Source organism: Zootermopsis nevadensis, unplaced genomic scaffold (assembly GCF_977971745.1).
Source record: "Zootermopsis nevadensis isolate Lab colony 2312 unplaced genomic scaffold, Znev_1.0 Znev_ptg000022l, whole genome shotgun sequence".
Classification (NCBI taxonomy): domain Eukaryota; kingdom Metazoa; phylum Arthropoda; class Insecta; order Blattodea; family Termopsidae; genus Zootermopsis; species Zootermopsis nevadensis.
This window is the reverse complement of record NW_028259154.1, coordinates 19,351,755-19,368,981: the sequence shown is the minus strand read 5'-3', so window position 1 is coordinate 19,368,981 and position 17,227 is coordinate 19,351,755. Positions and strand designations below refer to the sequence as shown.

General features: G+C 36.9%; 2 protein-coding genes across 2 annotated transcripts in view; both read right to left on the bottom strand.

Moving 5' to 3' along the window:
* Positions 1–7,728, bottom strand: part of LOC110834283 (protein O-mannosyl-transferase TMTC1-like) — a 191,684-nt gene extending 183,956 nt beyond the window's left edge. Inside the window, exon 1 of the mRNA XM_087354165.1 lies at positions 7,600–7,728. The gene's annotated coding sequence lies outside the window, so the exon portion shown is untranslated. The remainder of the gene's footprint in view (positions 1–7,599) is intronic.
* A 739-nt stretch (positions 7,729–8,467) lies between these two features.
* LOC110834268 (beta-1,4-glucuronyltransferase 1) overlaps positions 8,468–17,227 on the bottom strand; it is a 32,351-nt gene continuing 23,591 nt past the window's right edge. Inside the window, exons 3-4 of the mRNA XM_087354176.1 lie at positions 16,775–16,931; positions 8,468–12,573 (exon numbers count right to left, since the gene is read on the bottom strand). Coding sequence (XP_087210302.1) covers positions 12,352–12,573; positions 16,775–16,931 — 379 coding nt within the window. The 3' untranslated portion in view covers positions 8,468–12,351. The remainder of the gene's footprint in view (positions 12,574–16,774; positions 16,932–17,227) is intronic.

Genomic DNA, 17,227 nt, shown 5'->3' with positions numbered 1-17,227 from the left:
TTTATCCTTTAAATTTTTTTTAAAGCGAACTAAGAAAAGTTCCGTAAAAGTAATTTTAGTAATACTTTCGGAATCAGAATATCGTATGTATACAGTAAAGTTTTTCTTTGCACGTTTGGAAAAGCTTCATCAAGTGCCAGTCTCTAAAGGAATAAACAGCCCAGGTATGACTTAGGTCATCGGATTTCCTGGTCCTTCGGAAATAAAATCTGTCCATATTTACCATTTGCGATTCCACTAGAAAGGATAAACCTACAAAAATTAATTGATTTTTTCGAGGATTAAAGAATGAGAAAAACTGTCATTCCGTAATGTGCCTATTATCTTGCCTACTATACATACATCCATTCACACCCACCTGATCTGACTACGACAATCGCAGGAGTATATCGTGCCCTTTCATATGTATATTTTGAACTTTCTTCAATATAATGTGTTTGCCCAAAAAACATTAGTTTCCATGACTTTTGAAGTAACCCTCGTAGCTGCTATAAAAAACATGCGAAGTATGCATAAGGCTGACAAAATTCTGTGTCCTTGCTTTTTAAAATATTCATTACGATTAAATCAAACACTGCACTTTACGACGAAACAAAATACAGCACTGTTAAGTAGACGGAACAAACACCACATATAAGCATAATATGAAGTGGGATAGAAGTCACATATTAGATAAATAAGCGTGGATATCAGCATAATATTAATAACGATAATATTACAGAACTAGAGCTCGGAATGTTGACTGCATTCAAGTGGCTCAGGAGAGGTTCCAATGTCAGATATTTGCGAACACCAGGGTGAACTTTAAAGGTCCATAAATAGAGGACTTTTCTTAAGTAGCTGAATGGATATCAAACTGCTGAGTATCATGGAATAGATGTCTCAGGTGCTTAATTACGCACAGCGCCACGCCAAGACATACGCGAACAGGGAATGAAGGTTTATCTCCACGCATTATTAACCTCGGCATTAGATGGTGGTAAAGTACACAGCTATTCTGCGTTACTAACTTCCGAGTCGTTCATGTATTCAACGCAATAAAATTTCATAACCCCGCAACCGTCTTAACAATGTCAATAAGGGTGATCGTTTGTATGTATACATAAAGCACAAATGGTAATGAAAATGTAATATGCCATAAAGCTGTTGATGGTATATCTGTGTAATAATGGTTATCGATTATACTAAAGAGTACCATTTCTCTTATCCTTCACCAATACACCTAATACGTCCTTAATTTCATTTCATAACAAAACACAAAATCGGCCTCCATTTACATTTCAAAACTGATGCCTTGGGATATGCGCTTTCCTACAGTAAAAATACATTTCCAAAATTTAGTATAAATAATGTAGTAAGCAAAGCTGAAACATCTTTTAAGTTCTATCAGATTAAACGACATTGCAGAAGGTAGTCATCCTCAGACTGTTTTAATCTTAGAACCCCTTTAAATTTAATTCTCAAAACTTAAAAAATATATTGATAACTACTTCATTGTAAACATTCATGCAGACATCTAAAGTGAGTTTCTGTTTGCCAGCGAGGACTCAAATGGACACTGTAAAGTCGGGCCGACCCATGACACGACAGTGAGATTTAGTAAACTCACCGCTTCGTGTCAACTGTGTCTAAGTACAAAACGATATACTCAGTTCGGAGTTTCATTCAAATCCCCCAAGCCTTTAATTTTTACCGGTCTTTTTAAAAAGGCAGTTCCTTTGAGCCACTTTCGCTTAAATCGTGAATATATCACAAGTAGATCGACAGATACTCCGAGAGAAGATTAATGCGATAACTATTATCTTTGTAATTATAATAGTGTTTTAGCTATTTTATATGTAACTGTTTATTATCTGCGTCTTCTGTCTTCTACGGCTAAGGTTCTTAAAAATTTGCATTACAATCATTGACCACTTGGCACAGAAAATTTACCTTTGACTGTAGGGCGTCACAGTATTGTCATAGACCCGATAACATAAAGGGTCTAATTAGGAAACTAAGCCCACATAGGATACGCAGGTATTGAACTAGCACAGAGAGAATTTGGCTCTGAAAATCGTACACATAGTCCCTAACACAATTAATGGAAAATTAATAATGAAGGACACAAAACAAACGGGAAATTGCATAGTACTTTTATGTGTTATTGTTGGCTGCATCTGTTATATAAATATTTAATCTATTTTCTATCTGAAATGAGAACATGCAATTGGCTTTCATTAATACCTGCAGCTCACAGGAAAAGTTTTTTTAAACAATAAATTAAATTGAATAGGTCTGGAATTTAATTTTCCTATTCAATTAACATTCGGCACCTAAACAGAAGCTTATCATATCTATGTTTAGTTAATGCCATGAAAATACGAACTGCTCAAAGAACCGGATCCACGGACACGAAATAAATGACAGGAACTGTGGATAACAAATACCGAGGGCTGTAACCTATCACGCCGTCAAAAAGAATATTAAATAAGACAGGGACACCGGATCTCAAAACCGGGTGGAGCAAAATATGTATTTCGATCAGTAAAACCTACACAAAATTAAAAATTAAATTTTAAAAACAAGTATCAGTATTAAAATATATAATATACTTCAGGTCTATACACAAACTTTATTTACAGATGTTAAAATTTAAAATTTAAAATTTGCGCTATTCATCGTTACTACGAACATCTGTAAATAAAGTTTGTGTATAGACCTGAAGTATATTATATATTTTAATTATAAAACACAAACATGACGCATTTAAACTTTAAATTTAAGTATCAGTATCTCCTCTCGTGAGATCAGATGTACGTTGAACGAATCCTTATTCAGATTTAGCAGAATTACTTTAACGCGGAATCGGGACTTAACTCGGCCCAAAAATAAATCTACAGCCGTGTGGTATTTGTACCCACGATGCAAGTTTTCGAGCTGTCTGAAAATTACGACATTAATTTTTTTTCAAAAAATAAAAATACCCTGGGTCTACTCCCATTCTATGCCCAGGTTTCCATAGTGGTCTCTTCCCATCACGTTTCTTATCTTCCCATGAGTGTCTCATTCTCCTTCATTTAATTATCCTAACATTAAGTGATGAAGAATATAATGCGTGAAAATCATCCTCTTGCCATTTTTTTTGTTCCAAATGTTCCATTACATATGTATTAAATAAATACATGATAAGGAACTCAAGAACGATATATCTTCCCCACAGATTTTAGCAGCGAAAACCCAATTAAACAGTCTGGAGTCGACATTAACAGTCATTACGTTAAACTAATGTAAAAGCTAGTAAAAATTAAACTTCTTTAATGTATTCATTCTTCACTGTGCCGTTCCATCCTTTATCCGTTTCGTACCTTTATCACTTTCCGTCAAAAACGCGCTGTTATAAAAGAACGGCAATAAAGAATAAGCCCTGCTACGTATTACGTCATTTGAAAATTTTCCTCCATCTCCCGTCACGAAGAGCACAAACAAGCATGAAAGTACGGAACTGGGTTTTATATAATTCAGGTGGTTACGTGTCCCTTGAAGAAACAAAATAAATTTGCTATGAGGTATCGATACTAATCGAAGTTGAAATTCGGTGTGCCACTAGCATTCCCTGCACGGATCGTATGCCTGAACTGTAATATTCATTGGAATTTGTCCGTGTCCAGTTGAATTTTTAAACTTGTACCGTCATCTCGGAGTTTCGGTAACGCTGTATCTTGTCCCCAATTGTCATATTATCCAGCAATGTTTTAAAACTACCAGGGTCAGTTAATTGCTTTTCCCCGCACCCCCTCCAACCTCAGTTGTATGGTCCCTCACCGATTCCCTTTAGCTCTTCGAACGAGCAGGGCGGAATTTTCAATACCGGTTTAATTAAGGGAGATAATTAAATTTTGTACTAGTAGACAATGAGAAAAAACAACAATGCGAAAAATCGTTTAAAATTAAACGTGGTAACGGTTTCCCCCTCATTATGCTGTATACAATTTGTTAAAATGCTTCACTGTTCCGTCAAAATACCCACCGTTTGATTCAATGCTTGTAAATCATACGAATGTTTCCTGACCATGTAAATTTTTGTTGAAAAACGTCTGTCTCCGTATAGAAATTCGGATTAACATCCTTATCAACGTTCCAGGGTTTTAAGTTTTCAAAACAAAAGCTATTTCGGGATAAGGAAATAAATAAATTCAAAAGTAATTAACTCATACACGGAAAATTAATAAAAGCAATAAACACCCCGAGAAGCTGTTCGATTGTCATTAATTGTTACTATATTATGCACTCACATAATGCAATACTAATTTTTAAATTCAATGGAGAATGATTCCTCCCGTATCGTCACGTCTCACTTTCCTTTATTCCTTCCGTGTCTTTATATCCTTTCCTCATTCATCCACAATTGCGTTCCCATTTAATTCATACGCCTACCCACTGCTACCTTTCCATTAACTCGTTTCGTCTAAAACACGTCACTACAGAAGAATAATGTTAAAAAAATAAACCGCGTCGCTTTCTTTAAAGTTATTTTAACGTTGTACGCGACGTCCGCGCCCAAGCAGGCATGAAAGCATGAAACAGTTTTTTTACAGGCTTATAGTAATTCAGTGCACAAAAGCGTTTCTCAACACCTGAGCTAACCTGCTCGGCGGTTATTGTCAGAAATTTTACAAATTTAACAAACAGCACCAACACTTTTAAACTTTCCTTCCTTTCTAATTTCATATTAACAATTATTTGTGAAGCAAAACTTCTCAAGTTTATACGAATAATGAAAGCAACCCAAAGTTTCTCTTTGAAACGTTATCGTTATAAATTAAAAGTCCTTACAAGATCCTTCTTGTCTGTTATACAAGATGATATGCGGAGTACAAATGGAATGGGAAATGAATAGAGGAAAAGAGAAAGCGAGAAGATATGCAATCAGAGCAGGAAAGTATTATAGACGCATTACGAAATGGGTGCGCACACGCCATGTCAAGTCATGTGTTCCGGGGACGCCGTGTGCTTCTGACAGCTGCCTCGTCTTACTTCCAGTCCAGAGACGGAAGGAATTAGAAAAATGTGACAAGTGACACAGGAGCTCAGGGATAAAATGAGTTACAGGCACAAATTTACCGAAGAATAACCAGAGATAACCTCAGTCCATAATGTGGCTGGATATAGGCTGGATGTGTAGGGTTCGATTTCCTTCAGAAGAAGAGACCACAATCAGACCGGACGCACGATCCATCCAACCTCTAATCCACTGGATACCCGAGGTCATTTCCCCGTCTAGTTCCCAAGACCTAGAATACGCAAAGCGATACCACTACGCCCCTTACACAGCTGCAAGAGGTGATGCAAAGCACAAGGGAAAATTTACTTCTTAACCTAAGCTTTAACCGAGTATCCAAATTGTATTAGTCTGAAACCTGGTCTCTCACGTGAAGGTAAGAACACAGTTTTAATGTAACTGAGAATATTTGGACCTAAGACAGATGAAATGACAGGATACTGAAGAAAACTGTACAATTAGGGTCTCCATAAGTTTTATTCTTTGCCAAATATAATTATGATGACCACGTCAAGGAGGATTAGATGGATTGTGCATCCAGAACATACGAGGAAATGATAAATACTCGTACGTATAAAATTTTGGTTGAAAATCCTGAGGAAGAAAACACTCGAAACGCCTGGGTATTGATGAGAGGGTAAGTTCAAAATTGATTTAAGGGAAAAAGAATTGCTAGTGTGGATTGGATTCATCTGGCACGGAGTAGGAACCGGTCGCGGGCTCATATTAACGCAGTAACGGACACTGAAGTTCTCGACAAGAAGTCTGCTCGATGGAAGTAATTTTCCGAGTATCCGAAAGAAGAAATGCAGTTCTGATATGAAATACATTAATTGCCTTTAATTAATCATTCTTTAAGCTGCAGAGATCACAAACTTCACATTTGATATACGGTAATCAGTTTGTCAAATTTTGTCTTTTCTTACAGTGAATGTTTTTTTCTACAATTAGCTGCATTTTCAGAATTTTTTAAATAAATAAGTTAAATAACGAACGAATGAAAAAAAAGAAAAATAATAATAATTTGGCTTTATCATCCAATCACAGCATTAATGTTTATGATGAGGATTGCAGTTGGGCAGAAAATGAAATTCTAACTTGTTCATTTTTCACTTATTTTCCTTCACGTCATCTTCCTTTATTTCTCTTATTTTTTCATATTTTCCTTCCCCGTGGTTTTCTCCTTAGTTCACAATTTTAAGATGCAAAACTAAAAATTCTCTCAGATTCTCCTTCTGTCACTCAATACTGCAAGCTTTCAGCGACTTATTCTGAAGAAATACTTTGTTATTCCATACCGCCAACCTTCCATTGTACGAGAATTTTTATATACACAAAGATTGTTACTTTTTTGAAAATTACAAAAGTTCTCTCTGTATACGGAAGAAGGAATAAAAGTGTAAAAACCTGTAAGTACGTTCTACATTGATACATAGCCTTCTTTTATACGCACACCACAAGGTAACGCGGGGATTTATATCGCACACGCTCTACAACTCGATTCCAGGCAGGCATTTGCAGGCGTCGACAACGGTGGAACGGTCTGAAGCGCTAACAAAGGTTCACGGGCTACATTAAAAGACTGCTTAGACCCAAATACGGTTGCAGTCTGTAAGCAGTCTTACCCAGTTTATCATAAAAATGTAAACTAACGAATACATATTCTTGAAACACTTCTTCGTCTATTACTTTAAAAAATACACAACGTTTCGGAATCTGAAACCGCGTAAAGTAATCGAGTAATTTCCAAGGATCAAACTGATTACGTTTCACAGTTTTACACGATGACACAGCCAGTTTCCGAAACGTTGTTTAATAACACACCTACGACAAAGACCATTAGGAAAATCAGTAACTGTTCCCGGCTCCTAAATTTTCATTCGTCATTCAATGTGCGTAGTCTCTGAACTCATTCTGAGAAAACGAATATATAAGCATTCTGTTCATATTCTTGAATGAGAGATTCACTCAACGCAAGTTTTCAATTGCCTCATAATACAGTGTGGTGAAGGTAACCTACCCCCTCAGCGCCGAAGATATTCAACTGGCCAATACATGTCCTGCTTTTATAAACCCGAAGATGTATCGACACATTAAAAATGACACTGTAAAAATTGTTACTTTTAACACATCTACACTGATATCTTAAAGGCTGGAGAACAGATGCAAAACATGGACAAAACGAAATTATGTCTAATTAATACGATGGTCACCTGTGCCAATAATATTCTACTCTGCCTCTATAAATCACTTAGTTCATGGCGAAGATGACATGCTAAGGAAAAGCTAAAATTGTTCTTAAGCGTATGAACTAGGCTATACTGGAAATTCATTTCAAATAATAATGGCACAGGTTATCGCCCGAAAATACATCGCTGTACCCGGCGTATTACTGGAACTTCCAACTTTAGAATGAAATTTGGCAGGTGTCTGTTCATATTTTGTTAGAATTAAAAGACCTTCATATCCGAAACAGTGCAGAGACTTAGCTAAGAACATTTCAGCAAAATGATATGATTGTGAACTGCAAGGGAATGGTTAATTTCAAATGAACTTACCTTGAAAGTATCATAAATCCTGTTCCGGTAACACGCAGTTTCTTAGGGTTGAATTAAGATCCTATAGTCCTCTTCCAATAACAACATGCAAAAACGTTGTTTCTTCCTATATCTGCCTCTAACATTCTCCATTTCTCCTGAACTGCGCGTCTGATAAAAAAACGTGAAAGGTAAAAAAATATTAATCTGGCGCGAAACATTCACAAAATAAGAAAAAATAAGTCTCTCATCCAAATGGGGAGATGGTCGGGTAGATCACGTCTGAAAGAAAATTAACAGTAACAACAAAAATTCCTTACTTAGCAAGAACAGTGTCCGAAAATACACATGAAATAGTCAGCGGAAAGAAACGTTTTGCGACAAATTGTCACCTAAATAATGACAGATAACAATGCAGCCGTGATACGGTTATAAAACATTCGACTTAAATTCTGTAAATGAAATAATTACAGAAAGAACAAAGGAAACAAAACATATTATACTAATAAACCACAAATATACCAGGCTTCATGCAAGTGTCTGCATAATATTGTATCGAGCAACTGATTGATGTAATTTTTAATGTGATCATAAGCGGGCCTGTGCAAATTTAATACGCATTTTGGAGTCACTTCCAAAATTAGAAGCCTGAATATATAGGTGGTGTGTTCATGTTGGTAAACTTCGTATACATACCAAGTTTACCAGCGTTTCAGAGGTCCTTGCTGCAGCCATCATCAGGACGATGAGTCGCACTGATAATGGAGGCAGCAAGGGCCTGTTAAACGCTAATAAACGTCTACCAGACTACACGGAACAACATCCCAGAAGACAGCCGTGAAAATCTACAATCGAATTTAGATACATGAATGTGAATAATAAACACAGATTGACAATTATTAATTTATTAGAATCACATAAAATACACGTATAAAACAATTATATGGCAACTACAGACATACTTCTCTTAACCTCGAACCCATATACTTGTATAAAAGTAAAGTAAAGTTTTTCCCACTATACGCCATGTAGGCGTTTGGGGTGAGTGGAGGTATAGCTCCTCTCTTCCTTGACCTCGGCACTAGATGGGGGTGAGTGGTCAGCATCACGTCCTGGCCGGCTTTACTCCCGGGAAAGGACCCCGGTACCCATTGTAGAGGAGGCTGGGTGGGCCCCAGAGCCGGTCTGGACGCAGAGGCTAGAGGAAAAATCCTCTGCCCCCGTCGGGGATCTAACCCCGGTCGTCCAGCCCGTAGCTAGTCACTATACTGACTGAGCTATCCCGGGTCATCATATACTTGTATACAGATCATAATAGTGACAAAATTTGGTAATCTAAATCGCCACACGCCCTACAACTATAAAAATGAAATTTAAATTCACCTCTGTGTCGTATTTACTTAATAAATTCAAAACAGGAAATACAAGGCCTCCTGTCCATTTAGAGTTTTCTTTATGTTGAAAATAGGGTCGTCTTGTAAGATTTCAAGATTTAAATCCATCTGTCACGTAACTTTGATAATAAAACACGAGACATAATTACGTAATGCCCGCACGCAGAACCGCTTGTGGTGGCAGTTAACATTAGTATGTTGCCACCTTGAGTACTGTCCGGCCCTTGTAGGGTCCCTTTGTGTTGTTCCTCCATTCGTTTCCAATATTCTTTTCGTTGCTTACACGTTAGAATATAGGCCACAAATTATAAATAATCTTCATTCGTGACAATGAGTTATTATATAAAAAATTTAATGTTTCGGTCAGTATTCAAATATTTTGCCAATATTAACCTGAATGTTTTACGTTGCGAAACTAATATATATATATATATATATATATATATATATATACATACATATATCCTACATTGTACAACGTGTGTTCTATTGTGTTTAGACAGGAAGTTCCATCGCAATCTCATTTCGAATTCTTGAAGGTTTTCTCTTTTTAACAACACTAACATGACGGAAGACTTTTCCTCGTAAAAATTAAACAATAAATCCTATAACATGTAGTTGATTTCATTATGTTCCATGATATGACTGCCACGCGTAAAACTGCATTGAACACAGATATGCTGTCTGACGTTTCGGAATAACGATACATCAAATTCACAAGATAACTGATATCATTACGTCGATTATATTAAACAGATACCGAGACAATATTACAGGGAGAGGTGAGGCCTTTTTCGTGCTGCTTTTAGTCACACAGATTGATAATCTTTTTTTTTTCAAATCGCCCTGATGATGTAGGCAGCAATAACCTCTAAAACTTCGGTAGACTTCTGCCTGACTACAAAGCGCAACATCCTGGAATAGAGCAGTCTTCATATTCGCCGAAGTGATAACCTCAAATCTCAACTCTAGTATTTCTTGATTGATTCATTGAAATTACTGTTGTATTATCTTGCTATATCACAATGTCAGACGTATTTTATTCCGTAAAATGGTTTCTACAAATAACGTAAAAGTATGTAATAAATCATAGTAAATTAAGTATTTTACGCTGGTTATCTAAGTGAGAAAAACTAGAAGCACAGGCCTAGTAAAAATCTGATGGCACAGAAGCAGTTTTAAAGTTCTGACTGACAATCTTGCAAGCATACAATTAAAAATTGAGGTCATAAAATTATGTACAAAATTTTCACAGTAATGATTCTTAGAAAGTTAATTAAAAATATGCATGAGAAAACTTTTTAGTGTCTTTCCCATAGGGATAATGACGAAAGTAAGCCAGAAAAAGATCTTAAGAACACGCAATGTTACATCGTTGTCACGACAGAATTGGCGGGAAAGACATCGTGTGTGCTGCGTCTAAACAGAACTAAATACGTCCCTTGAGTCTTCAGGACCAACAATCTCATGAAACCGGTTTCCAGGTTATGAGACAATCTGATGACACGTTCACTGAAACCATATTAGCTTTATCATTAGGGGAACAAAGCTAACCAATAAATGTAATGTCTTGTTTTTACGCGATGTTAGGTCAAACTTATCGCTGCCATCAATATGAATAAAATTAGTGTTTTTCTATTAAAAATTAACTTGGTTTGTTGCAGGTTCTTTCATCGTTATGACTTCATCGAATTTTGTTAATTTAGTTTCATATATAGGTCACACGAAATTTCACGTTCTACTAACAGAAAGTAGACGTTCCTGTTCTCTGCGTGTTACCTATTAACTTGCTGTCAGCAACACCCAAGGATTAACAGCGCTGAAATTGAAACCCTCCATTTCCCACTACTTTTGGTCACTTCCTTCAACCTTCCATCCTATGGCAAGAAACTGCTAAAATAATTTCATGCAATAAAGTGTCAAACAGTATAACTGTTCGCTTATTCTCAATATTTTAATAATGACAAATCACCTCGAACTACCGTTTCCCGCAGGTACTCTTCAGTACACTTTATCCTTTCTTCTAGAAATAAAGGAAACACTGCTCCCTCTGAAGACAGTAGGCCTAATTAAAGAACTTTCGTAAAATATCTGTAACAATATTCGATGCATTTATTAAATGAGCAAAATGTATAATTACCCCTCTGAATAAGCGTAAAGTATTATCAACCTAAGTACTAGATGGAAGTCACTGATTAGTTATGCTTTCCGTCTGTCTTTGCCCCTTGCGGTGTCCCTAGCAACCACTGGACAGATGGGTTCGCAGTTTCAAAGATGTTATGAACATGCTGAAAATTAATTATACGCAAAACCTGTAACTGAGACCAGTGCTTGCGTCCGTATTCCGTTATTTTTAATGTTATCGTGTTTTTGTTTTAACTGAGCAGTGGACTGAAAATAAACAGACCAATGGACCTTTAAATTACTAATTAATAATATGTCACATACAATTACTGGCGTAGATGGAGTGTGATATTAAATACGATAATAGAGGACCAGGATGTGGAGGTATGAGCGGGATTCAACTGGCTTTACATATGATCCAATGCGAGTTTTTGTAAGCGGTCCATGAATTTGGGAATTTCTTGAGAAGTTCAATATTTATCAGATGTTTACGGAACATCCTAGGAAGTTTGGTCCATTTTTCAATTAGTTATACACATTTGCAGGAAAGGAGAAATAACATTAAATGTCATAAACCATCATATACTTATGACATGAATAAAATATGCCACAAGTAAATAAAAATATTTCTAGTTTCTGAACTTGTTTGTAAGTCAGAATTAGAATACAAATCTCAACGTCTGAATTACATTTAATCACCACGAAATAAACACGTGCTTTAAAGAAATTATTTTTAAAATTTTATGTTTCGTTACGTAATATCACAACACTTCTGAAATGAGCACGTTAATTTATGAACACAGCAGACACCTGGGTAACGTTTTCCTTTGTTATTCGAGGTCCTTGTGTTATTCAACAACGTTACTTGAGTGAAATGGAACAGAAGAAATTATTGTGAAAGCGGGATGATTTGGAAGGAAACGGTAATGGCCTAGGTTTTATTTTGAAACTCGCCTGGAAAATATCAGGTCACATCTAGAAAGTTCAGTCGGAATTAAAAGTGTCTTACACCTTACGGTTACTTACTTAGGATACTTAGACGACCCGTTCTTCAGTGCCTTTGAGCAGAACCTTACGGTTACGCGCATCAATTGCGTTATGGCTATTCTAACCTTCTCTGTCCCTGTCGCCAGTCATAAACAATATTACGCATACTGGTACATAATATTACCAGTCAAATTCACGTGTCTTGAGAGTCGAAAAACATTTTCTTAACCTCATTAATATTCATTAATCGCAACAAACTATGATATTATTACCGTTTCTGTCCTGTTTTCTTAGAACCCAACATCTTCAAAGGATCTTTGCGGTAACGTGCAAACACTTCGCTCTTGAAAGTTTCGAAATGGCGACGATTCATACTGTTTTGTCTTTCCCTCCAGGAAGGGCGTCCCTTCTTGTTCTGAAGCCCCCAGTGACAGGTGAAGATCGGAGACAACACTTGGAACTGATATCCAGCAACAAACATCTCGTACACCTGTAAACAGACAGAGTTTGTTTGGCTACTCGATCCCTCTTCAACTTCTAGAAAAATTACGATTGGTAAAAACACAGCTTTTGCTAATAGGTCTCCTCATCAAAGCCCAAAATTGTGTGGATCTTACATCATTAGACGTAAAATAATAAAGTGTCACACCCCAGTAATTTGAAAGTTACGATGCCATTACAACAAACGTCTAACAAATGGTGGGAATGTCACTGATATGTTTCGGTGCATAGACAAATAAAACCTTGAATTCATAAAACTAATTTAATCAGTAGCTTGTCGATAATATGGAGCGCTGAATTCCCACAGACACGTGGATGTGCGATAATGTGTCGATAGGATCCGTTGAGAAGCTGTGGGGAGGTGAATCAATATTACCGGAGGGTTGGATGTAAAATTAGAGGGAGCCTAGCATCACAGAGTGTCGGTGGTATTTAATGACCAGTATGCTACGCTACTACAAGGGGTGTCTATTAGTAATATCATAGCTGCCCGCCCTCAGGCTTTCCCTTTGTCTGGCCAATCCTTCACTTATACAGTAAAGCCCACTGCAAGAAGGGTCTAAAGCATTTCTAGATGCACATCTGAAGGATCCGCATTAAGTTGTAATGTTAACCGTAACAATTAAGAGAAGATTAAATTTTGGGAATGTCTGCTACCATGCAGATTAGAATCTTTTACTTCCTGCTAAAGATTGAAATGTACAAAACTATAGTTTTACCTGCTGTTTTTTTATGGGTGATACTCGGTCATCTCACATTAAGGGAGAAAACATAAACGGAAGGTGTCTGATAACTGGGTACTCAGGATAATTTCTGGCCCAGAAGACGGAGTTTCATACTTTATATTCGTCATCAAATACTACGATTGTATTGGACCGATAACGGCCAAAATTAAACTAATTACATTACAAAATCGAACACCAAATCTTATCTAAATTCGTTAATTTGTTATGAAGATTAAATATTTATATGAAACAAAGAGCAGACATGTATTTCATAGTTATGTTTCTTTGTGTTTTTACGGTTAAAGTGAACATTAGAGCAAATACAGGGGCGTGAAGGTAGGACTCCAGTTACTATTGGTTTCTACGTCATATTAAACACACTGGTGAGTCATGTTCCGGCCGCTTTGATCCGTATGCAAGAATATTCGGTATATACTGGATAAGACGGTAGAAATAAAACAGGGAAATTATTAAGTTGTCATCGAGAGAAAATCTTGTGTTGACTGGAATTGAGCTCACACACGTGTAGTGACACTTATTAATTACGATCATGTTACGGTCGACCTGACATAAATTAAGTAATTTCATGGTCTATTCCTTGTTTCACGTAACATTTAACAGGTAAATATAATAAGTTTAATTATAAAAGGAGCTTTGTGGGCTACTATATCGAAATTTCTGATTATTTTCGATCTCTATGAAACTCCGTCGCCCTCGACACAGCCAGTACAGCAATTTCTTAATGTAAATTTGTTCTCTGTGGTCTTTGCCACAACTTGAACCAGAACAGTCCAAAATAAAAACGTAACCATAATGTGTGGAGTGCAGAATTAAGAAGGGATGTGAGATAGATCTAGAAGACTGTGTGATGGCAGCACGGCTATCTAATTTCTAGTTCGCTCGTTTGTGATACATTCGAACAGGCAAGTGTGCATAGAACGGGCCGTTCCTGATCCTATATCCATGCAACCTACAGTGGGTTTTCGTGACTGACGCTGTGTGAAATTGGACGATAATGTTCAACTTCTCTGCCCTCTGTGTGGTTTCCTATAAAAAAAAATCTTTACGTAGTCTTCCCACTCCACGACACTCATGATGGAATATTTTATAAAAACCTCTCAGTTTCACTTAACCCCAGAACAAGTTTTGAATGACGAAATACGTAGTCCTATTGGTACTTAACTTCAATAATTAAACCTGCTTATGCCCACATTGCGCTTTCTAAGTTTAATGCCTTTGAAACACTTGTAAGTTATAATTATATTAACAACTTTAATATTTCAAACAGCTGACGCTTCTTGTGGAAGTATGAGAATTTCATGAAAACACACAACGGTCTTGGCAATATGATGCAAATGAATACTTAGAAAGCGCTGCTTCACATGGCGTAAAGGTTTTATTTCAAAGGAATATCAGAGTCGTAACAATCTTCAACATATGCTTTCCAGCTTAGTATCTCGTCATAGGTAGGCTATTAAATGAATATTAACTTCATACAAAAGTTTGTTCGGAAACTCCCAACGGAAGGGAGCACCTCTAAGACTTGGGCGTAAACAGGAGAATAAAATTAAAAGGCGATTCAGTGAAACACTATGAGGATGTCGACTGGATTAAATTCAAGTTTTTTTGGTCTTCTGGCTTCTCAGGCCGTGTTAACTCGCAAGAAGGCACCAACTTTTCGGAGAAACATACTGCCTCCATCTTCAGGGCTGAAGTTCAAAACACAGAACAACAACATCGACATCTTCACCGCTGCAAGAACATCAAATTTTACATCGATTAAACTGGTTTAGATTTCAGGTACAACAGCGGTATTTTGTTAACGGGGAATTGAATCTTCGGATTCCGTAAAAGACGATGAATTTTTTTAGAAATCAGTATCTTATACTCTTCATGCGTAACGATTTTCGCAATTTAAATTTATTAAGTTACTATAACGTGACAACACTCAGCATAGCGGAATATACACGGTACTGTGCCCCACATAAATTCATACTGCCGGATCCAACATAATAGGTGTCACGTTCTTTAACCTGAAGACGGAAGAAGATTCATACTTCGAAACGTAGAGATTTTTAAGGCCTTTTAAAAAAAGAGATTGATAAAGTGCGAAACAAAGAAAGTAGTAAAGGTTGTATTACATGATATAAGTTGATGGAACTATGTTTCTTAAATAAATACGTCATTTTGGCCTTCAGCACAAAACCCTTCTTTTATGAGATACTTAATAAAAATGACACTTGATTTATATATATCTGAATATATTCGACGAGACTGAAATATTTTAATTTCTAAAAAAGTGCACAATTACTAACCTAATCTGAATATTCAAAACCAGATTGTTGGAAATACAAACATGAGATAGCAATCCCTTCAGAAATTACTGACTTTGGAATGGGAAACCAACACACAAAACCGTGTGATTTATGATCTTTAATTATAAACGTTGCTGCAGTTTGCGTGCTGACGCGGGCGATAGTAGGATTTGCGACATGCTGTTGTCTGAACACTGAAACATCGTGTTTAGTGGGTCAACTATACATTGTGTATCAACGAGATAAGAAGCTTAATCTTTCTAGTCATTCGTTACTAATTGTGCTGCAAAGCCAACAGAACCGGTCTAAGGTGCTGTCAGGAAGGGAAAGACAAACCCAAAGTCGCAGTTTGAAATCCAGTCTGTGTTATATCAGGGATTAATTTATAAAAGCAGTGGATGTGTTGACAACAAAAACTTTGTGACAGTATCACCTATCCTCCGTATTTAATTGTCAGTTAATCCACATCATTTGCGATAAAATGATGTGCAGAACAAATAATAAGTTATTGCATGTCCGTGTAGAATATATACAAATTTAAATAAAATTTAACTTTGGTTCCGGCTATAAAAAATAATTCATCGGGGCAGAAACCGTTCGAGAAGCCGAAAGTCCCACACCTAATCAATACATTCCCGCCTTTTATGTAAACCCTCATCCAAATTTTAGAGCGTTATTTAAAACCTTCATACATACAAAAAAAATAGTTAATTTCAAAAGTGTATCCATATTTCTGGATCGTTTCACATTCTTCGTATTCTAAGAACTTCATCACTCTGCTTTCCACGCAACTACTTCTTTGTTTTCTCAGGTAGTTGCAGCACCGAGCTCAAAACTTTTCTCTCCCAGAAATCTTCTTTCATTTTTCCACCTGTCCGTTGCATTTCACAGTTTCTCCAACTCCCATCAATTCCCAAACGCTTGTTTCTTGGGCTTCAGTGCACCAGCTGATGAACGCTTTCATAAACACGCGTCTTCCGTGGCGCCCTAAGAGAAATCTTTAATTCTTGGCTTATTTAACGACGGGTTTCAGCTGTACAGTACAGATTAAGATTGTAGAGTGACTGTGAATGAATGAATAATTTGAATAACTGTTACCATTTACAGAAGGACTCTGGTCCATTGGAACTCGTTAGGCGAAGAGCCTTACCTGTGTGTTTCTCGTGTATCCATAGCCGATGAAGCGCTCATCGTGGGCTGGAACTGTGTCGGGCGCAACATAGAATGGCTCATACAAGAACTCGAAGTTGGTCACGTTATGATTCACGTGAACGGCCTCCCCTTCTCTACCTGCAGTCGCCTGCCACCTGAGATGCAGATCACAGTATAGAGTCGCATTACAAGGACGACGTTTTGAACCAAGCCGACACAGGATACAGTAAAACAGGCTTAAGATCCTTTGTCCCGTGTACACACCAACGAGCCTCCGAAAACATTTAGGGTTTAAATACACAGACGTTGCGGGAATTTCGTTCCAATGGCGTCACTCACATGAATCAAGATTTCAGGTGGGCGGGGTAAGGAAAATAGAAGCCTATATCGGACAATATACTTGTTCCATACTGTAGCTGTGTTAAAACTTGGTTTACTTCGTTTCATTATA